The sequence below is a fragment of the Rhea americana genome, unplaced genomic scaffold (assembly GCF_003343005.1).
Source record: "Rhea americana isolate MKP2758 unplaced genomic scaffold, rheAme1 scaffold_129, whole genome shotgun sequence".
NCBI classification, from domain to species: Eukaryota; Metazoa; Chordata; class Aves; order Rheiformes; family Rheidae; genus Rhea; species Rhea americana.
The window spans coordinates 709,939-733,929 of NW_028185361.1; the positions used below are offsets into that span (position 1 = coordinate 709,939).

At 41.7% G+C, this 23,991-nt stretch overlaps 1 protein-coding gene across 1 annotated transcript in view; it reads left to right on the forward strand.

The window, feature by feature from the left end:
* The window catches only part of SAXO1 (stabilizer of axonemal microtubules 1), a 23,437-nt gene extending 2,754 nt beyond the window's left edge, over positions 1 to 20,683 (forward strand). The window contains exons 2-4 of the mRNA XM_085326247.1: positions 10,801 to 10,971; positions 13,624 to 13,826; positions 19,731 to 20,683. Of these exons, the coding sequence (XP_085182373.1) occupies positions 10,801 to 10,971; positions 13,624 to 13,826; positions 19,731 to 20,683 (1,327 nt within the window). The remainder of the gene's footprint in view (positions 1 to 10,800; positions 10,972 to 13,623; positions 13,827 to 19,730) is intronic.
* Positions 20,684 to 23,991: the final 3,308 nt, after the last annotated feature.

Below are 23,991 nucleotides of genomic sequence, written 5' to 3' on the forward strand. Positions count from 1 at the left end.
ATTTTAACATCATCTTTTACGTATCAGAAAGAGACTCAGTTTGGCAACCCAGACAAAAAAAAAAAAAAAAAGTATTTTAACATCATCTTTTACGTATCAGAAAGAGACTCAGTTTGGCAACCCAGACAAAATGAAAGTAGAGTGAGCATGYCTTCACCAGGATAGGCACAATCTACCATACCCACCAGTTACCAGTAAAACCAGTAGATTGTTCCTGGTCGTAGGCAGCTGCCGCCCAGGAACTGGCTAGGTTGCTGTCAGGGCAGAGCTAACACTTAGGTGCTATGTGTGGGATGGGTATAGCAGGAGGAAGGTGATTTCAGACGTTTCTGCTCTGTGATGCACATGTGCTGCACACGCCGGCCACGGCCGCGGCCGGCTGGCCCAGTGTGTGGGACACCYCAGGGTCTGCCTGGCCAGCCCCGACCAGGAGCCATCCCAGTTCCAATCTCACCATCTGCAAGAAACAGGTACCACCTGGGTTTATTTCATTGGCTGGTCTCCTACCCCAAATGCCTTACAAAAACCATGAGGTTGGCAACATTTGAAAGACAAAGTACCTCTACTGCCTCCCTGCATTTTTCCAGCTCATACCAGCTTTCAGTGCTTTTGAGTAGGCTTTGCTCTGCAACATCAGCTTTTATCTATGAAGTGATTGCAACCTGGTTATGTAAGGTTTCAAACAGCAAGTATAGACTGCTGGTTGAAGTACTGCTACCTCCTGAGAAAATCACTTACCTGGTTTGCTTTATGACACTCTCACATGGCCGAGGAACTTTTTCAGAAACGAATGGCTCTTAGCTTGGGGTTAAATATGGGYATGCTGACCTATAGGAGCAAAGCCCACTTCACCTTTTCAAGCACAGGGACAGAAACCGCCAAATTTTAGTTTATATTAGTGGCTGCTCATTTCAGAAGAGAAAAATAGCTTGGATTTTATGTGGACAATTTGTTACCATTTGTTTTATTTAATCTCCAGTTGAACATATTCTGCAGTTTCCTGCTGGTAGCAGTGGGCTCCAAAAACTCTTCCAATGGATGAATGGGAAGGGAACCTCCAGGTAGTTTTACTTTCAGATACTTCCCCCTCCTTATTTTTTCTTGGAGGCTTCTATTTATACCAGGAGAAGAGATCACAGAATCACAGAATAGGTGAGGTTGGAAGGGACTTCTGGAGATCATCTAGTCCAGCCTCCTTGCTCAAGCAGAGTCATGAGTCACCTAGAGCATGTTAGACAGGATCACATCCAGGYGGGTTTTGGATATCTCCAGAGACTCCACAACCTCTCTGGGCAACCTGTTCCGGTGCTAGGTCACAGAACTGTCCTGCAGATCTCATTGGCTGCAAAACATAAGGGATGAGCAGAAAGGTTGGATCCTTCAGTTTTTCTGGTCCAAATCCCTGGTAATGTCTTGAGTACAAGACTTTGCTGGTGCTTCAGCTGCCTTGCTGAAGACCAAGGCTTATTTCATGTGACTGACAGAAAGCAGTGTAATTCTGCAATTAGTCTAGGGTGTTTTGCTGCTTGAYTGGGGCTTCATGGTAGATGTAATTACACTTTGCTGTCTTGGGTAGCTGAAGTAGAAACAAAGAGCGAAGCTCAGGTCTCAGTTGGAAAGCATAGATAAATCACTGAATTTATTTTGTGAAAGTAAAACCTATTACCCACCCAAACTTACTATCCTTGGACAGGAATATCTATCTACCTCTCTCTTGTCGAGAGCATATTCCAATTTTAAAGGACACTATTTCCACAGATAATTTATAAAAAATATTGGACTGTCTTGGATCTTCCTTTTGCTAGTGACTTGGTCCAGTTGCCAGAAGCAATACAGCCAAAAATTTTTAGTGTGTACTCTGGCTAAGACAGCTCCTGAATTGAAGCTTTGGCATCAGTTCCTCAGTTGTTTTCTGCATCTGGCTGGGATGAGCGAGCCCTGACAATGCAGAGGAATTACTCAAGGTACACAATTGCCTGGTTTTACACAGATGTTGCATGGATTAATGACAGCCAGGATCTTTAAGACTTCCTCTCTACTTCCTGTACTTATAAAATGTGTCAATATGCTTAATCTCTGTTTATCTTACTTCGAAGAGGACATATATGAAATAGGTATGATGATAATATTTTATTATCTATATTATATATTTTTATATATATTATTTATTATATATATTATTTCTGAAGATTCTCTTATGAATCTTCAAGTATTGAAATTTAGATAAACTAGGAGAACTCCCTGAAATGTACTCAAAGTTCCTGAAATGGTAGTTAGTGGTGAGAGCATTGAGGAAACAGTAAAATACTTGCTCACTGAAGGGATAGTTGAGATGAACTTTGGTAGGAAGATGGTAGTAAAGAAATTCTTTTTAACAGTTTAATCTGTAGAAAGCAGTAAAGAGGAGCAAGTGAAGGTGAGAGTAGCCATGTGGAGTACAGCGAGCTCGGCACAGAACTTGCTTGGCAGTCTCTTAGTCAGTACGAAAAGGTGAGCGTGATGGTTTTGTGCAGCTTTTAAAAGGGTTTTATGATGTTTAATAGCATGCCACAGATTTTTGTCCTCTTCCAGGCTATTGGCCTCCTTCCAAACACACTGGATTCTTAGCAAAGGCTTTCTGATTTCCATAGATTTGGAGGACTAGGCTATTGTATACTTCCATCTTTGCCACTGATGAGCACTGTACATCTATTTACTTTTATCCTCTGCTGTTAGATTTTACCAGCACTCACAATTAAGACCATGAATAAGCAAACATGTGAAAACTTTCTTTCTCCACTATCAATTTTATTCATTTCAAGGTGATTACTGATCCGTCCATTCTAATATTTGAGGAATGTACATGTTGGGGGAAAAAGTAAGGCTTAGTGTCCAGAGTGTGTCCAGAGTGTAACACTGCAATGTGACACAAGGAAAAAAGTTTCTGATCTAGGTGGGAAATACAGTTAACCTCTCAGAGCTTTCGCATTAAAGTTTCTTTGTACAGTTACGATCACAAGGACTTCAAATTTCTCTCTCAAGGAATCATTTACTTTTATTGTGCACTTAAGTTTTATTTCTAAACCATCTAAAAGCAAAAGCTGGTACTTTCCATATGTGCTTAGCCACATTGTGTTTTCATTTTTTCTGATATTATTACTGTATCCAATAATTGTATGTGATATACTTTGATACTATACAAATAGATAGCTCTTCCTGCTTTGCATACATCTAATCCGTTGTCTGTCCTTATAGAACTGAGTCATGTAAAGCCACCTCTGGCTTGGAAGAGAAGAGATTTGCACAAGTAAAGACTCACCTGCAGTGATTTTCTTTGTAGGCCCTCTCTTGGTAATGGATTCCTGCTATAGAGTGTGCCCCAGCTCTTTGGCACGTTTTTAATTTCCTACTTTCCTTTGGTCAGCATCATCATCTCACATGAAATAGAGATTTTGGTAATATTGATTTGATACAATCAGTTACGGAAATTAGAAGTGCAGAAGAAGTAGATTAGGTGATCAAGGAGATAGTGCTCTTCCTCTGAGTAGTGGTCTGAGGACTGGCATTGATTACAAAAGAAAACTAAATTCTCCTGAATACTTCAACCTCGTGCTTTTTCCTGGGCCTCGTGTTTTTTCTTTCAAGCAGTAATATCTTGGCACCTATGACCTCTATACCCAATAGCTGGCAGTAGTAATACACATATCCAGAATAAATTAAGATTTTAGTAGAATAACTTTCCATTCCATCTTCTTTTTCAGCCCTCTATAGTTATCTTAATCACAGATGTTTGAAAAAATAAGATCAGTTTGAGAGAATCAGCTTGAGAATTTCACAAATCTTATAAAATTCATGCTTTTTTTTTTCTTTTTTCTTTTTTTTTCTCCCCTGTGAAGGGGAATGCTGTACTTTAACTTTGACTGACAGAGAACTGAGCTAATCAGGGAGATTGTGGTAAATGCTGGGAATTAAATTCAGATATCCTGAATTCCAGTCCTGTGCCATGGCTCCACATCATCCTACTTGATTTAAACCAGCATCTAATGGGAACTGATACATTTTTTACACGATTCATCACAGTTTCTTAGTGATTAAAGAAGAGCTTCATAATTCTGTGAGGATGTGTGCGGATGAATACAGCTCTCTCAAAGGCAGGGGAGCTGCAATCTCTTTTACAAACTGAAATTTTGGTTTATAGTTCTTGAAGGGTTCAAAAACTTGCTATTGTATTATTACCAAAGATGCTATGTTCAATTTAATAAAACTAAAAGGTCTGGAACCAGTTCTATGAGCTCATAAAAGGGAATATCTGTCATCCGTACCTTTATTCCCACATCTGAAATGCSCTGTGCAAACTGTGGCAAGAAATGCGTGTTTTAGCCTGTATCTGCATGTGTCAGTTGCTGCCCCATGGTGATGGAGGGCTGGGGTGAGACTGCTCGGTTATGTACTGGGAGCTGGAGCTCTCCTTGTGCAGCACCGTGCGCGACCACAGGCCCTTTGCGAGGTGGGAATGAGAAGTGGGCTGAAGGTCCTTGCCTTGTGAGCTGGGCACAGGGAAGACGGCCCACTGGCACCGTGAGAGCCTGCAGAGAAACAGGAACTGCCACTCAAGACTTGGTCCGTGGTCTATCCAGGCTAATACCGCCTTCGTGACAGCCATCAGAGCAGCTGCTTCAGTGTGGAGCAAGCAGCCATCAGGGAAACCGACAGAAACCTGTGATAACAAGCGGCAACGAATTTCACGGGCCTTTGTAGAAAGAATTTTTCAGTTTTAAATGTTTTGCCTTCCAGGCTGATTTACTACTGTGATAAGCTTTGACTTTACAGACCAAGGGTCTGCGCACACCACAGTGGACATCATAGCTGTTAATTCACCACAGGAAACCTAGACTGCATACAGCAGGTTCTTACAGTGGGAAATGTTCCTGAAGAAGGCAAAATYCCTCACTAAGGATGGGAAGTTTTCTTACTGGGAATTATTTGCCTTTAAAATGCTATTGTCTATGCAGGATAAGATAAGTCTACTGCCCTTATACTGAGTGTGAATGCAAAGAAGGCTGCAGAGAGGTGTTGTTTTTCTGTGAATGACACGAATGAGGGAATGAAAGGTGTCAGAATTCCTGGTCATGAATGACCAGGATAACAGGGGAAAGTTTCTGATCTTCTTCRGGCCCTGATGTGAGGCAGGGTTAAGGTGTTTGCGCTGTTGAGACTTCAGCCTTATCTGTATTTCCTGGCTTTTCCGTACTGTGTGTCTTTTTCTCCAAGTTTGAATGTTTTTCAGCATTACTTGTGCACAGATTTCACCAGATGTATCTGCAATTTCATTGTGATAAAAAAGCAGATACTCTGATTTGTTTTGATTCTTCCTCTTTGAACTATTTTTGATGGAAATATTATCTTTTTTTTCTTATGACAAACCTTGGCTGTTGAGCTTGAGATCTGTCTCAAGGGAAAAGGCTAGTGATCTGTATTTTCTTAAGAAAAGAAAGAGTACAGCTTGACAAATACAGTAACAAAACAATAGCAACCCTGAGGTAATTTCTTACCCTTTGTTCAGTGATATTAACTAACTCTGACATTAACATGCAGAATTGCTACAGTCAGATAACACTGACTTCAGTCCCTAAGAATCATGTAATTGTTTTATAAATATTGATTGAGCCATAAGGAATAGTGAAGTGAAGCAAGTCTTGAGATGTAGTGTTGTACCACTCTTTGCTGTTAAGAATCTTGCTTTGTAATTTACAATAGTCTCCAGTAAAAGGCATTTTCAAGAAATATCTCTGCATGCAGAAGAGAAGCTTTTATTATACCCTATGTAGCTGGTGAATCATCACTGATGATTATTTTCTCCTGCTCATAGCCTGTGGTACTACAAAAGTAGTGTTACTGTAACATCTGTGGACATATATCATAATTTAGTGCAAAATAATAGCAGACAAAGCAATCTACCCTGCTTCTCTACCCTGCCACGAAAGATTTATTTCTGTGAAAGTGCTTTACTCAAGAACTAACTCTGAAACATCTCAATCTGGTTTTGGTTTGTGCTCTGAAACGCAGTAGAAAAGGTACACTTAGCCAAGAGCAAGCAGAGACATGCACATTAAGAGGGCAAGAACGGCTCGGTGTGGCACCATTTGTATTGCCAGGTTGTGTGCCCCTGCCGAAGGCTTAGCTTTGTCCCAGCACCCTGAACCTTGCAGCCTGAAGCCACAGCTATCTGCACCAGATGCAGGTTTTGCCATCCTGGGCTCCTGAGGGGTCTCCTAGCTTGCACGCTCCCTAGCAATATTACATGTCTGCAAGAGGGAAAAGGCAGGTTCTGCAAGGTGTCGCTCCGGTGTGGTGATCAGGAGGGCTGCCCGTCCTCCTCATGCTGAYGGAGCTGCACCAGCCCTCCGTGCTGGCTGCTTTGGAAACCCACGTTGTGAGGGGATTCCTGCACACTCGTGCGGGTTGCTGAGCTGGGACAGATGCTGCCTGATGCCATTAACGAGGTGGTGTTCATTTACTCCTTGTCAGCTATTCCCTATTTGGGAAACACATCCTCTGGTCACTGTAAATATCCATAGCGTTTGCAGGACTGTGAGGAAGTGTAACTGTTCTTGCCACTAGTCAGGGCTCAATTTTATCATGAAAGGCTGATATGAGGCCCCATGGACACACTTCAAAGCCAAACTTAAGAGGAGCTTGCCCTGTCATAGGACTCAAGACAGCAGGGGGAAGAAAGTGCACTTAATGACTGAGCAAAGCCCAGCAGGTTTGAAGGTAAACAGGTGGATCATTTTCCCTTGGAGGATGAGGGAGGAATTTACAGGAATGCTGTAAGATCACAAATATAGCCAGAAAGGGTTGGTGCAGCCTGTGCTTGGAAGGCTTTTGTCTCCTCCCCACAAAACCTGTTCCAGCAAGGTCTCATGGGCCAACAAGAGCAAGTCGGTTAATCTTTTCTTCATTCCTTTGGTTGTGTCTCCTCAAGAGATATGAAAGCTGGAATTCTGCATAATTCCTAAAAGAGTGGGGCATACAATAGTACTCTGTCCAGACTCCCTTAGACTGTTTTTTGAGATGTTCATCAGGAATCCTGTTCTTCAAGCATTGTAACTGACAGGGATGGTGTGCCTTGCTCCATAAGTCCAAACTCCAAAATTCTCTAAGGCAAAAATGAGTCTACTAGGACTCAGAGGCATCCTGCTGATCTATGATTTCAGAGAAGGATCTATAATAAGAGTGCAAAATTGGTTTGTCAAAAATATGCTGAATTTTATTTGTGCGTTCTAGGCTTTTTCTCCATTCTTGTGCTAGTTTGGAAAATAATTCAGTCGAAATACATGTAACCTTGTGGCTCTCCGTATAAATCTAGATAATCAGACATCTACAGATAGCCCAATATTTGATTTAATAGTGACTTCATTAAGTACAGATGCACTTTTAACTGAGTAATTCAATTTGGACTCAATAAAACACTGGAAAACATATGACCTGTAGGGAACAGTCTTAATTTGGCAGGAATGATGTATGAAGCATAAAAACAGAGGCCTCTTCTCTCTGTAATTCCTGTGGACCAGCTCCTGAAGTAGTTTATCAGCAGACTTCACGTTAATTTCATCAAGTTTGAATTAGATGAGGAAGTGGTATAGATTGTTATATCTCTGGGCAGAAATCTGAGGGCGAGATCCAAAGCCATTTTTTGACCAAATGAGACCAGAATGTGGAAAAGTACATGCTGAGGTCAGCAGGAGGAGGCTATCGATARTGGGTGAATCTAAGTAGGTGAATCTAGTTCCAGCCAGGTGTGAACTTCTGAGATAAGTCTGCTTGTCCTCGTTGTCCTCGTGCTGGTGCACATYGTGGAGAAGTCTTGCAGCACCCAGGATTGTTTCCAGACAGAAAGATGGGCTCAAACTCCTCTGACAGAGGATCAGACTAGAGCTGGTCTAAAGTAAGCCCATGCCAAAATGTGCCCACTGTGGCTGCTGGGCCCTATGTACTGTTTCTGCTCCTGTTAGGCTGCTCTAACTGCTGATGTATAAATAATCAAAAAATTTTCTCCACCCTTGGCTTGAAGACACAACTAAGCCACTGAACTCATTAAAAAAAAAAAAAAAAAAAAAAAAAAAAAAAAAAAAAAAAAAAAAAAAAAAAAAAAGCTACTCTCAGTTAACCACTTAAAGTGTTTGGAGAAATACTATTGAGTTTACTAGTGAGGTTTCTCAGAACAGTTATTCTAAATCTGTGTGGCAATCATCTCACTTATCTGCATTAATACAATCTCTTTTTTTGGGTCACTATTGCATAGACTGGGCTTGACTCCACTATCTATCCACAGAAGTCTGGTACCATCTGAGGCACTGTAGGGTGTCAGAGACATCTGCACACAATAGGCAGATATAACATTCAATTTAATCATACCTAAGATATTTACTTTATATGGATGGGATTCCATTGTCTCACTGTAGGCATTCAATTTTCTCTAGGATATTCTGACTTCAGAGTCCTTTTGCAGAACATGGAGCTATTTTAAGTCCTATCATTTCTGTCAGCCAGCTGTGGATACCACACGCAACCTAGGACATCCTTGACAGTGCTGGAGATCTGTGCTTAGAGGAATGGATTGACCCTTGGTCTTCGTGTGGCCAGAGTGATTTTCTGAGTGTTGGAAWAGTGTCCAGCACTGTGGCACCTTGATGACAGCTAATTTTGACTCTTACAATAGCATCCATAACTGATAATAGTGATCAGAACTGAATAACGAGATTGTCTCTGCTTTAACGATGGAGCATAACTCTGTTGTTTCAGCCTTAAAAAAATCTCTGAAAGGCGTTTCAKGTTTTACATACAGGGCAACATCATGTCTAGGCTAAAAATGCCAACAATAGTCCAGCTATCATATTAGAGAGTTCTGCATGGCTTAAAGGACTTGCTGTATGGGAACCTACTACAGGAAGTGGTGGAGACAATAAGCAATGTAAAAAAAAAGAAAAAAAAATATGAACATCCTTCTTACATTTATTAAGAAAACCAAACACTTATCTTCTGTCCCATTTCTTCTGGATAATACCAGATATCTTGCAGGTCATGCATTGTGATGGAGAAGAGACTTTTGAATAGCTAGCAGTCCTTCAGATTTACAGACAATATGAATTCAGAAGTTTGCCAAGCCCCCTGAAGTGATTACATTTTTTGATAACRTCCATGTCATCTATGACTTACTGTAATCAAAATACAAAGGATGAGATTTTGCTTTTGCTTTGTTTAACTTTTAAAGACGAAGCTTTTACAAATCAATACCACGTTTAAGAATTTTTTACTTCCTGTATCACCTCAGGGTCCATACTGAGGTGTTGATTGTTTACAATGTCAGCTGATCACAGACTATTTATGATCTATATCAGCTTAAGTCCACAGATAGGTAGGAGAATGCTGTTCTTATTGTTGCTTGGAAAATGCCACTCTAGAGTAACACTTCCGTAAGAGCTATTCGATTTACATAAGCCGCTGCACGTAAGGGTAGAAATTGGTCCTCTCCTGGCAAAGCACACAGGTGTGCATAATATATACAGCTCCATAGGTTAGTACCACAATCAGAAGTATCACATTCGATAGTCATCATCTGACTTCATATCAGACTGTTCCAGAACCAACATCCTTACACTGACATAGTTTTAGAAACTGCAGCTGGCACAAACAACCATGCCTTGAAAGTAAGCCCAGGTGATCAACAACTTACGTAGCTATTTGGGGAGGTAAAAAGTTAACTTTTCAGCATTCTCGAAACCATCCTCTCRAAAATGTTCAATGGCCAAAGGTACAGATCCTATCATTCTCCTTTCTTCTGGTTCACTCAAATGGCAGCCTCCTTTCCTGGTCCTGACATCTCAAAACATGCTGCAGCTAGGGCTGCCCCTTGCAGATGTGCCCTCTTACTGGGAGCAAAGACCTTGGCTGGTACATATGCATGTTGCTCTACTGAAGCCAGTGGAGCTAATTTTATAACAAGGCTTTTGCTCACCAGAGAGGTGTCTTTTTCTTAAAAGATTCTATAAAATATTAAAAGAACAATAAATGATAAACAAAAAGTCATGTTACTATTGATCTATTTTTTTAAATCTTCAGAGGGGTTCTTCAGATGTTTAGAAGCTTGATCATAAGGAAAACCTTAAAAAGGTTTCTTTTTGTATTTATCAAGTTACACATATCTGCACTCACCATGGATGCTCAGCCTTTTATGGGAGATGCAGCTTTGGCATTCTTCCTGTTGATCTCAAAACAAATGCCACTGATTTTGGTGGGAGTAYACTTACACCATTACGGTTCATGTCTCTATTGTCCAGCACTTATACGGCCATTTAAAGTCWGAGCAGTGCTACACAAGTATGAATGAATAGAAAATCCCAACCTGTAAGCCTTTTGCTCACTTGTCAATAACTGCTTCATGTGTGGGGAATTCTGGATAATGAATTTGTGAGAACCTGAAGAAAAATGGTATGAAATGGAGTTTCCAGTCCAGCACAATACACCTCAGACCAACATGCTTTTTTCTTCACATGGGCAAACTTGCTTTTCTTAGGCTGTTTTATATTGACTTCACTGGCTATCATGCCTGCAAGCTATGGTAGTARGCAGAAAAAGCCAGTTCTTTATACAGGTTGTACTTCTGCACTTTAGATAMTCAARGGCRTAGCAGTCATTGCAATGTTCACTTATCTGCTCTTTTGTAGTTGCATCCTGCAGTTGAATTAGAYAATTAGGTATTTTTACTCAGTTGTCTTAAAGACCTGTGAGCCTCCAACTCCCATGTTTTTTCTTTTGCAGATGCCACCATTGTCCACCACTGCCTTCCAGGACCCATGAGAAGCCATGCTTTCTGTCAGAGTACATGGAGAAATACCCCCTTTATCCTAGCTCTCACCCCAGAGACTCATTCAAGCCCAAGGAAGAATACAGGATGCCACAGACACCCATGGAAGGCATCTCCACAGTGAAGTATGAAAAGGAGTGAAAGAGAGTGAGGACTGTGAGCTAGAAAACGTGTGTGTGAGAGATGGGTGAGGAGAGCAGTAAAATCATTGTTTTCACAAGGGTAGCCTGAAGAGAAAAATACTGGGATTGTACAGACACTCACCAAGGGAGTGAYGAAGGACAGCAGAGTCTGAGGCCAGTTATTATAGTGGAGGCAAGCAGTTATTTTTCTTCGGCTTCCTGGAGGTGGAGGCGTTGTCTTCTCAGAGAATACAAGGGCCATGGTAGCATGTAATGATCTTGGCATTAATTCACTTCCTGCTTTGGGTAGGTTTCTGGGAAATCAGTAGAAATGTTGTCTGAGAAAATATGGATGACATTTGAAGGGTTTTTGTTGATGTTCTGTGTTTTGCATGGCACTGTGTACAGCGTGATCTGAGAGACTGTTTTCCAAGGGTGTGAGTGTGGTGAACAGTGTTGTCTGGAAAAGGGAGTGTGAGTGCACTTCTTAAGAGTTGTCAGTCCAACTCACAAATGTTGCTGAAATACCTAAGTCCTCCTTACATTTGGGATGCCTCTGCCTATGCAGGAGATTTCAGCAGCTACTGCAAGGCCCAGCAGGCTTCAAAGAAACTTTTAAGATACTTGGTTTCTACATATGTCTTCCACCTCTTGTATGAGCTGAAGCAGCCACAAAGATATTGTATCTGTGTCTTTGTATCTGCCTATTACTAATTCCTGGTCTCATCTGCATGATATTCAGGAAAGCGAGGATGGGCAGCAAGCATGAGGCMCATCAAGAAGTCCTTAGAAATTTCCTATTCAAACAGCAAAATGATCCTTTCTCAGACAAGGCTAATGATGCCCAGAGTAACTACTACTCCTGGAGTATRGTACAACTTCCAAAAATTAGACCGGCAGAAAAGCACAGGAACTACTTACATGTGCTTTTTCAGAGCATACGTTCCATCTATTCCTAACACTTAACTACCTTTATAAGATGAGAAAGTATCAGACTTGAAAAGCTAGCCAATAGATTGCAAGTCTCACTGCTTTTTTCAAGGAACTATGGTAAGAAAAAAAATGCAATGTGAAAGTGCCAAGGCCCAGTGAAAAAGTGAACTAACCTGCTAAAGAGAGCTAAAAGCTCTCCTTCTGTGTAATTAAACTCTCCTCAGACTAAATGAATTAACAGAATGGAGTAAGAAAGAGTAACTGGTGACTATGTCATGAGTCTTATGCAACAGTCCTCCTTGCATAATGCAGCAAGAAACCTCCTTGATGAAGTCCAGAAGATACAGACATGACTATTTTTCATGGTATCTTGGAGGCAGGTTGTACTAATTTACCAGTAGATCAATCTATCCCATTATCACGACAGCAAGTTCTGCTGTATTGCAATGGCCAGAGTACGAGAGGGTGCTCCCACTGCAAGAAAATCCTTGGACACACTGGTGAAGAATTGCCTGGCTATGATCTGTTATATATCTCTGGCTCAACTGTTTAAGATATGGGATTGCGCAGTATACCATCAGTCCTGGGAAAAGCCCTTTCTGCCACTGAACCTTCCTTGCTACATGCAGGGTGCTGCATGCCTGTTGTATTCCTGCTTGCCTTTTACCAGCCCCTCTTAAAAACTAAACTTTATTGTTAGACAAAGCTATCCGTTGTTGACAAAAGGGTGMCAGGCAGCTAGAATATATGACTACAAGCATTTTTTTGATGATCCTATTTTTATTTTTACTTCTGCATCTCTCTTTTTTACTCCTCTACCCGGTACTTTGCAACGTTAATGTTCCTCCCTTCTGCTCCACACATAGGAGTTTGAGAACCTTGTTTATTTACTAAAACACAGATGTATTACACCAAAGTCAAAGGCTTGAGTCTGTTGCCCACCCAGCATCACTCCGAGTGCAAGATATCATGTTAATATTGGAATAGCTGATGGTTAATATCTGATGGTTTCTCCTGGCCAGCTGCCAGTGCTGCAGAGATCAGCTCGCCGAGTGGAAAGCACTCTAACATTAGGGACTGAGTCTGCTGGTGCCAGGCAGCAGACTCTCTGCCCTGGGCCAAGGGATCTGGAAGTGTAATAAGTTCAAGTTAGTGAATGTTGCATGGTGATAYTATTTTCTTCTTCATCTTATTTTGGTGATGTTTTGTTGGAGTTAAGTAACACTACTTAGAGTGCTATATGAGAAGAAGCTGACTTTCTAGCTGCATTCGTGTTTCTTTCCTCATGTAGTGTTGTGGTATAAAACTGTTTTGTTGGTATCTCCCCATCCTTGGCTGAGTTGCTCTACATTGCATTGTCTATCATTCCCTCTCTCATTTGTTTTCCTTTCATTATGAAAAGCCTGCTATAATTATTGGACTTTTGAAAGGAGTTGTGTTCCCTGGTGTAACTTTACTGTAGAACAGAGATAGCTTTGTGTGGAGAGAAGGGGAAACCTGGCCTGTCTGAGGTTGTCCAGAGCTGTGCAAGTCTCTTCTTCAAAAGCAAAAGGCTTGTGGGTTTCAATAAACGTTTGTATCCTATCCAAACTTTCCTAGACTGTGGAGGTAAGGGAAAATGTTTATTTCTTTGTGTGTCCAGRAAAAGGAACATAATCTTTTCTTTAAGATAAAAGACATATTTTACGTCTTTTATTTTAAATACGATATTATTGTTTGCAGGAGAGATTACGTAGCTCATGAAGTGTTCCCACCAAAATTCAAACCACCTGAAAAGATTGTTAAGAGTGATGAGAGTATGGATTTGACCTCCACKTATAGACAAGATTACAACCCCTATCCTGTCTGTCAAGTACCTCCATGTCTCCCCCGTGAGAACCAACACACCTACAATGACAAAATGGACACATGGACCACTTACAAAGGTATGTGCCCTTGCAGCTTTTTTAGGATTCACTGGTAGCCTTACTTTCAAAAAAGWCAGATTAAAAAGTGTGTGATTATTATGCCTTCTGTGTATGTACATCAAATCATGAAGTACAGGGCCAGTTTTGAGCATGCTGTAGAGTTAATCTGTGGGTGTGCAAGACACATACCTGGAAATTACGGACATCTAGAAGYACCAGGCTCTCCCCCTGGAAAAAACACATGAGCTGTGGATCTAATTGTGCTCTTATTTCTCTATAGTCAATTACTACTATAGCAGTAGTTTGTTTTAGGTGATTTGGCTTTGTGGGGACTATGTTCCACCATCTCYTTCAACATAACTTCTCCTTCGCATGCACTGGGACAAATCTTGCAGTCATACAGACACATAAAATTATTAGTTTTGGGTAGTTAGTCCTAAACAGAAAATCAGAGGATTTTTGCCTCYCTTTTTTTAACATTGCTTCTAGCTAGATAATGTTGTTTAGCAGATAGCTAGCATTTCTGTATTATTTTAAATAATTTTTAACACTTTTTTATATTATGCTRGGTAAATACAAAAGCTTATGATTGATGCTGGCATTGACATTTGTCCAATGTACAGAAACAATTTATTCTTTAAACTCAAAATAATAAAGGAAGTGTCTGAATGCARTGTTAAGATTACCCATTTGAAATGATTGAAAGTAAACTTTAATACAGCTGCTGTTTGCAATGGCATAAACTGGAATTTTTGTGTTAAGAGTACAGGGAACATTGCCCATTTAGAATGACTTGAGTTGTGAAGACTGTGACCCTCAGGTGCCCTATTTATGCAAATTTGAGCACCGTTTTGCATAGGCTATGTCAACAGATGGTATTCATTGGAATAACTTCACTGAAGCTAATAAAGAAAAACTGCTTTGCACAGGCRGAGGATCTTTCCTTCTGCATTTAGATATACTTAAATTTTCTATATCTGAACCAGATGTACATCTTGTCTTTTTCAGCATCTTAACTTCTACTCAAGAGTTCTAACAAAACATATCACAACCACATTTGGTTATAATTCACAGTATTTTTCAAAATGCTGCAAATGGAAATCTCCATACATAACCTCTCAAAGATCAAATTCCATATTGAGTTATTTTCTCTTTAAAGGCCAAGGTTCACAAGAGTGTAAGTTTTCAATGTACTCTTCTGTAGCCATTGCTAGGTTTTACTGATTATCATTCAAAGTGTGCAATTTCGTAACACCCTATTCAATTAATTAAGCAGAATTCAAACACTTAAACAGCACWGAAACGAGTGCTGCTTTGGCATTAAATTACTTCTCATACTGCATGGTTAGACTCCGTCCTGCTACACACACTATGTCCCAAACTACACTGTAGGTTTAAGATGATGCTATTGCATACCACAATTAATGTCAGAAGACTTGGCAACCTAATTTTCTTTTAACCAAAAGAATCGAGGTTTCAAAATCCTAATCTCCCCACTACACTTACCTGCTGCTTCTCATCTGCAGGTATGTAGCCTAATTTTAGTGTTGTCTTGCTTGGTTATAGTGAAATGTTCTTAACCCTCCAATAACATATGGTTCATATTTTCTGTTCCCTCCTGTACCCCCTAATGTTTCCAAGATTGTGCTACATGGGAAACTATTAATATCTATGGCAGAAGAATTAGAGTTACAATAAAATTGTAATGTATTTTGAAGGGATAGAAGCACTGCTGACTTACACTAAGTAAAATAAATTCRTAATACCTATGAGGTCTCCAAATCTGTGGAGCTGGTAAATTTTTAAAATTGAAGACAGATGGAATTTCTTGTCATATTCTGAATATTTTGCAAAAGCTGTAGTTATATTCAAAATGCATAGACTAGTTTACCAGCAAGGACAGTAGGAAGCCTAACATGTTTTTGATAACTCCTGACTGGCATGTAAAATATCAGATCTCTGGACTAATCTTTGCTTGGAGCATGCTCCTAGACCACCTTACTGGACCATCTTTCCAGGAAAATGATGTACCTACTGGAAAATTTGTCCAGGGCCCAGGCATGAGGTCAGGATCTTATCACCTCGACAGTGCCTGGTCAGCTCCTACTCCCCATAGCAGAAATGTGTGCAACTAGGAGAGTTAAATGCACTAGCACAGCATGTGGCCTGAGGGTTTCAGTGGCAAGAATAGCAACAAGTGAATATCTACACACTGAGGAAGTAACAGGGCAAAAGTTGGGATCACAACACTGGATTTCAGGAGAGAAGACATTGGCCTGCTCAGATTTAAAAGAATCCCATGGGACACAGCCATAGAAAAAAGATGSAGGCAGGAAATATTCAAGGAACACCTCCTCCAAACTCAACAGTGGTTCATTCCAAACATCAAGAGACCTGCATGGACAAACAAGGAGCTCTGGGCAAAACTCAAACATGGAAGAGAACTATATAGAAGATGGAAACAGGAATAATTAACCTGAAAGGAGTATAGGGACATTTTCTGAGCATGCAAGGATGGATCTAGGAAGCTGAAAGCCAATCTGGAGTTTGATCTTCTGAGGCAAGGGCAACAAGCAGGACTTCTGTAAGTACATCAGCAGGAAAGAGAGACTAGAGCAAATGTGGGCCTGCTGCTAAATGGGGCAGGGTCCTCAGTGACAAATGACATGAAAAGGGCTAAGATTCTGAATGCCTTCTTTGCTTTAGCCTTTACTGGCAAGGCTGGCCTCAGAAATCCCAGTTTATGGAGACCAGGGAGAAAGTCTGGAGAAAGGAAGACTTTCYCTCGGTTGAGGACGATCAAGCTAGGGATCACTTTAGCAAACTRGATATCCAGTGCATGGGCCCTGATGGGATGCGCCCACAAGTGCTGTGGGAGCTGACCAATGTCCTCGTAAGACCACTCTCCATCATCTTTGAAAGGTCATGGAGATCAGGAGAAGTGTCAAAGGACTGGAAGAAAACCAGTGTCACTCCAGTCTTCAAAAACAGAAAGAAAGAGGACCCAGGGAACTACAAGCCACWCAGCCTCACCCCCATCCCTGGAAAGGTGATGGAGCAGCTCGTCCTGGATGCCATTTCCAACTGTGTGAAGGATGAGAAGGTAATCAGGAGTGGTCAGCGTGGGTTCACAAGGGGGAAATCATGCCTCACCAACCTGAGAGCCGCCTYCTTCGATGGAATGACTGGCTGGGTAGATGAGCRGAGAGCAGAGTGCTGTTTAATCTCAACTCTAGCAAGGCTTTTGACACTGTCTGCTGAAACATCCTCACAGGCAAGCTGGTGAAGTGCAGGCTAGATGAGCACTTCTGATTGAAARCTGTCTGAGCTGCCAGGTTCAAAGGCTTGTGACCAGAAGCGCAAATTCCAGATGGAGGTCAGTCACTGGTGGTGTCCCCCAGGGGCCAACACTAGGTTGAGTACTGTTCCWCTTCTTCATCAGTGACCTGGATGAAGGGACGGAGTGCACTCTCAGCAAGTTTGCTGATGATACCAAACTGGGAAGAGTGGCTGGTAGACCAGAAGGCCATGCTGCCATTGAGAGGGACCTCAACAGGCTGRAGASATCGACAGASAGGAACCTCAGGAAAATCAGCAAAAGGGAAGAGCAGAGCCCGGCACCTACGGAGAAATAACCCAACGCACCAGCGCAGGCTGGGGACTAACTTGCTAGAAAGCATCTTTGTGGTGAAGGACCTGAGTGCGCTGGTGGAAAACAAGTCAGACATGGGCCAGCAAGGTGTCCTTGTAGCCAAGAAGGCCAATGGTATCCTGGGGAGCATTAAGAAGAGTGTTGCCAGCAGGTCGAGGGAGGTGATCCTCTGCTTCTACTTACTCTTTATGAGGCTGCATCTGGATTTTGTCCAGCTCTGGGTTCCCCAGCACAAGGCAAACGGAGCTACTGTAGTGAATCTGAAAATCCACAAAGATGATGAAGAGATTGGAGTATCTATTATTGGAGGAAAGGCAGAGAGAGCTGGGACTATTCAGCCAGGGAAAGGGAAGGATCTTAACAATGTATACAAATACATCTCTTAAGGGATGGTGTTGAGAGGATGGGGCCAGACCTTTCTCAGTGATGCCCAGTGACACAATAAGAGGCAACACACACAAACTGAAACACAGAAAATTTTGTCTGAATTTAAGACAAAACCTGTTTACTATGAGGGTGGATGCACACTGGAACAGGTTGCCCAGAGTCTTCATCTTCAGAGAAGAATTGCGCCAGCCTGTGCAATTTACTCTAGGTGAACCTGTTTGAGCAGGTGGGGTGGACTAGATGATCTCCAGAGAGATCATCCCAGCTATTCTGTGGTCCTGTACACAGGTGCGGACCATGATCTTGACTAACTAAACTAACTAGCTGCATGAAGGCAGCACTCCGTTGAGGTGCACATATCCGCAAGAAGCAGTCCTTCTCCTTGTGCAATATCAAAGTGTTGGCCCCAACAGAGCTGGAAGATTTTACATTGACTTCAGTGGGGTCAGGATTTTAGACATATCATGCAGAACCCTACCCCTGGGCTTGCTGACCTCTTCTTCCTTACTGCCTCCTTGCAAAGAAGTCTTTGGCTGTGTGGGCCCGGCTTCACTGCCACTTTGTGCCATCAAAGGAACTTGATTTAAACCAGAGGGATTTTAAATGGACATCTAATTGGGGGGAAAAATGACATTTTTATTTGTCAACTTCATATTGTAATGGACACATCCTATGTATAATTTTGTTCGTGCAGTACTATAGCCACAGCTATTCAACAGGAATAACACTGTTTGGATTGGAGAGTTCAAATATCCTGATACCTAATTGCATCATTTATTCTCTAGTACTTTGAAATCCAGACTTCCTTCCTGAGCAGAGTCAGCTGGAAGCTTATTTGCCTCATGACTCTCAATGTGGTTTGAACGCAGGGAAAAAGGGGGGGGGGGAAAGACTTGGGTTAGCTCCAAGACTATTTCATTTCAACTTCCTACCAGTAACCATAATGGTCTCTAGGGGAAGCTGTACAAGATTACTAGGAAGGAAAAAAAGTTGGGCTTGTGGCTGCAGCACTGGTCTGAGAGTTAGGCAGCCTTGCCATAGACTTCTAGTGTGACTGAGTGCAAATCTCTTATTGCCTCCTGTCCTGCACTACCGTACAGAGAAAGGAGGATGTGACTGTTTTGAAAACGCTTCTCAGATTTTTCTTAGTTCTGTATTTAGATAGTAAGATTAATGGAGTGGGAACCACTTCCATGATGTGAACAATGCTTCAGATCAGCACAAGCCTGGTCAGCAGGCTCTGTCATAATATTATTAATAATTAAAAAAATGAAAAATATTCTCTGGGTTCTTACTTGTGCTGATGGCAGGAGCATGGCAGAGAGCAAAGCCAAGTGTAGAGGAAATGTCACGTAGTACAGCTTACGTCACCAAGATGAGCCGCAAAACACTGAACTCATCCAGTGGCAGGCAACAACCTGTCTTTACAGCCAAGAAAGCGGACCATCATCATGGAGAAGGTACAAAGAGCAAGAGCAGTCCTGCAGCTCTGTCTTTAGGGGTGGAGCAACAGACAGATAATTTTACTCAGTCATAGCTACCTACAAAAATCTTCTCTGCTAATTTTCAAATGTATAACTGATCTCCCCACATTGCATTTCATCATCTCTGTAGATAGTGAGTGAGTGCAGAACTTTTCATGACATTTGATGTCTTTTTGGTATAGATGCTAAGATTTCCTGGGATTAGCGCTCTCTCGCAGAATGCTTTTTCTATAGCCTCTCTTTCAATAGGTTATCAACAGGATTTGGCAACCATAGCAACACCAACAAATATTTAAGGAGCAAGTGTAATAATCAAAATATAATATGGCTTATGCCTAAACTCGCCAAAGAATCTATGCTTTGATTCAGCTCTCAGATAGGATTCCTCTCATGTTTCAGGTGACTATGTGCTATGGAACGAACCAAAGAGAGAGATGATCAGACCAGATGATACCTATCACCCATCAGAAGAAAAGTTTGACTACAGAACCAGTGTCCAGGATGACTATCTCTACAGGGGGCCAGTTGCCACTAAAAGCTACAAACCTGTGAATTTGGCCCAGAAAAGCAAGGATCCCTTTGAGACCGTAACAAATTATAAAGTGGATTATGTGCTACATCCTCTGAAGAAACCCTACATTCATAAACATGAGAAATACAAAGCCAGTGAGGTCCCATTCGATGGCCTCACTACCCACAGAATATCTTACAAGGGGCTGGCTGGTCAGCCAGCCAAACTGGCAAAACCGTACCAGGCAAAGATTCATCATGATCTTCCATTTTCCTCTACAACAGAGTTTCAGGAGAAATACCGAACTTGGCCACTGCCTCCAGTATTCACCAAAAAACCTGCTGTATATGTTCCTCCTGTGGAGAAAATGGACCTCCACACCACTACTCAGTTACATTATACACATCCAAATGGCCAGCCAGCCAGGATGTGTAGGTCTTTGGTCCAATTTAAAAAAAGTACTGAACCATTTACCAGCTCTTCTACAATGAAGGAAGACTATAAGCCCTGGCGGTGCAAGCGGATGAAACCTATCATTCCTACTCCTGAGCTAGCTTGCCCAGCAGAGCCCATAGACTACTCAACCACCTTTCAGACCCACTACAAACCTCATCCACTCTCCATCACAAAGAGCTGTAAGCCTCGCTGGCCAGGCCCCAGGCCTTGGACTCCCCTAGAAGCAAAAACCACCTATGCTACCAGTTACACACCAAAGGGCACTGCTAGATGCCTGGCTTCGTTCAAAGAGCCACCAGGTTATGTGTTTAAGGGAACTGATGATGTTGGTCACAAGTTTTTTCTACCTGTTTTCAAGGGTGAACACTCAGCAAATGGACGGTGAAGAAAAAAGAGAGTGGAAGCAGCCTTCTTGGGAAGGGATTCAAACCTCAGCACCTCAGTGAGCTATGAGTGATAGCTTGATTTTGTTTGTGATCTCCTTTAAAAATAATGTTTTTTATAATTAGAAAGACCTTAAAAATAACTTCCACTCCGGGTGCTGGCTTCTTCCGGATCAGTTGTATAAATAAAAAGCATAATAGCAAAAAAGAAAACAAATTCATTTTTTGGTTATCTGTATTCATTTTTCTTTTTCCCACCTAACTTCTGCTCTTTAATCAAGAGATATATCTCCTCGTGAGGTACTGAGACAGAGATCTAGTGGCATGCATTATTATTAGCCATATCAGGAATTCATACTACTTCCGTGAAGACAATTTTATAACAACCTGGTTAGATGAATTGCATGCCATGAAATCATAGGTAAAAGTAACACTTGCATAACGAAGCCTGAGAGCTGACATTATTAAACCCTGCCATCAGACATGTAAAAAAACATAAAAATTATTTTCTAAAGATCATTCAGGATTGCGTTTTCATTAAGTATGCCTCTTTACTGGCCAAAGTTAGGATATCAGATGTGAAGCTGTCACTCCAAACATGGCATCTTGGGCTCAAAACTTGCCCCACAGATAGGCTCAGTCTTTTGATGGGAAACCTTTGCAGAAAGGCTCCTCACTGCGGGATGCACTGAGGGTACCAGAAATGTCATGGGATTAAAGTTGTCATGTGTTGCTAAACTTCAGCCAGCAGCTGGAGTTGTATTATCTTTTGGATAAGGTGCACTAATAAGTTCCTGACAAGACAGCTCATTTCTGCATCCAGGGTGCTTTTCTGCAGGCTTAGAAGTATTACTTTAGCAGCGAGATATTTGTCAGCTTCTTAAGTATGTTCTACTTTCTTAAATCTATCTTAATTATGATGTGTCAGCTGTGGCTGTGTTCTGAGTTTTTAGCTCAAGTGCTAGACACAACTGTTGGGATTTGGGGAAAAAGGTGATGTTCCCCATTCAAAGTGTCTGGATTTAAAGAACAAGTGGAATTTAGTCTTCTGTATAAATGCATTTCAGTATGTTTGAAATGCCTTGAATCCCTTTGGGATGGAAGTCTTCCATAAATGTTCTTAAGCTGAAGCCAAACAAATTCCATCCAGAAATGTGAATATTTAATCCTGAGGGTAGGTAACCACTGGAAAAAATGTGCCTAGGGACCCAATGGTTCTGCATCACTTGAAGTCCTTAAATTAGCTCTAGAGGCATCTTTGAAACGTGCAAAAAGTATGGGCTTGCAGCAGGAACAACTAGGAAAATCTATACAGGTTATGCCATACAAAACAGCTAAACTAGATAATTACCAATGGCTCCACACAGCCTTCAAAAAATCAGGAATCTAGAAAATACCTGCTCAACTGTAATGACATATAATATATATATATATGTAATATATATGTAATGGCAATGACATACAATGTGTTCTGAATTTTATCCAATTTCTGGTATTTTACCAGCTTTATTTTATGTCTTTAGCATCAAATTCTGACAGAAAATATGTTTCATTCCACATTTCTTTTCATTCAGTATTTTTCCTGATTGTATTTATGAGCCTGTAATATTGTCAGTTCTGCAGCAGAGTCTATATGCAGGAAGCCCCTAGGGCTTGTGATTGGAAAGAGGGATTGCTATTCTGTGCGTGAAGGCTCCTTGGTTGTTCTTTCAACTCTCTGATGTGAGACTGGCAGTGAAAGCAGAGCCAAGGGCGTCTAGGGTGTAAATCTTTATTACAAGTTATTATTTGATTGATGGAAACAATTCTTATCAATGTGCTGTTTATAACAGTATACTACGTTAGTGAGCATAAGCAAATCCTAGATTCTGAAGTTTAGTAACAGAAGTCCTAATTCTGGAAACAGGGCACCAGCTTCTGCTTATAGCAGCATCGATCAAGTAGATGTGACTAACTTGATTCAAAGCCTTTCATAACATGAGACCACACGTGTTCTCTTCTTGATTTGTACCTAGTGTCTATAAAAACTTATAAAAATCAGTGTATGATAACACTAAGGAACAAAACCTCTCCGAAATGTGTGTACACCAATGCAAACAGCATGGGAAATATACAGGAGGAACTGGAGATCTGTGTGTGGTCGCAGGGGCATGATCTCATTGCAATTACAGAGACATAGTGGAATAGCTCACATGACTGGAATGCCATCATGGATGGCTATGTGCTTTTTTAGGACAGGCCAGGAAGGCAAGGTGGTGGAGTTGCTCTTTATGTGAGAGAGCAACAGGAATGTATCAAGCTCTGCCTAGGGACGGATGAAGAGGCAGTCAAGAGCTTACGAGTAAGGATTGAAGTGCAGGCTAACATGGTGGACACTGCTGTGGGTGTCTACTGCAGGCCACCTGACCAGGAAGAGGCAGTCGATGATGCCTTCTACAGACAGCTGGAAGTAGCCTCACGATCACAGGCCCTGGTTCTCATGCGGGACATCAAACACCCCAATATCTGCTGGAAGGACAGTTCCAGACAGGCACAAACAGTCCAGGAGGCTCCTGAAGAGCATTGATGATAACTTCTTGTCACAGGTGATAGACGAGCCTACGAGGAAGGGTGTCGTGCTGGACCTTGTCCTAACCAACAGAGAGGGACTGGTTGGAGATGTGAAGGTTGGGGGCAGCCTTGGCTGCAGTGATCATGAGATGGTGGAATTCAGGATCTGCATGGAGAAAGCAAGGCAATAAGTACAATTGCAACCCTGGACTTCAGGAGAGAGGCCACAGTCCTCTTCAGGGACCTACATGGATGAATCCCATGGGTTAGGGCCCCAGTAGGAAGGGAGGTTCAACTCGCTCTCGCTGGTTAATATTCAAGTATCACCCCCTCCAAGCTCAAGACTGGTGCATTCCTATGAGTAAGAAGTCAAACAAGGATGAGCAAAGAGCTCCTGGCAAAACTCCAACAGAAGAAGAAAGTACATAGAATGTGGAAGAGGGGACAGGCCAGTTGAGAGGAATATGGGAATGTTGTCAGAGTATGTAGAAATGCGGCAAGGAAGCTGAAAGCCAATCTGGAATTGAGTCTGGCAAGGGAGGTTAAAGGAAGCAAGAAGGGCTTCTTCAAATACGTGATCAGGAAGGAGAGACTAGAGCAAATGTGGGCCTGCTGCTAAATGGGGCAGGGTCCTCAGTGACAAATGACATGAAAAGGGCTAAGACTCTGAATGCCTTCTTTGCTTTAGCCTTTACTGGCAAGGCTGGCCTCAGAAATCCCAGTTTATGGAGACCAGGGAGAAAGTCTGGAGAAAGGAAGA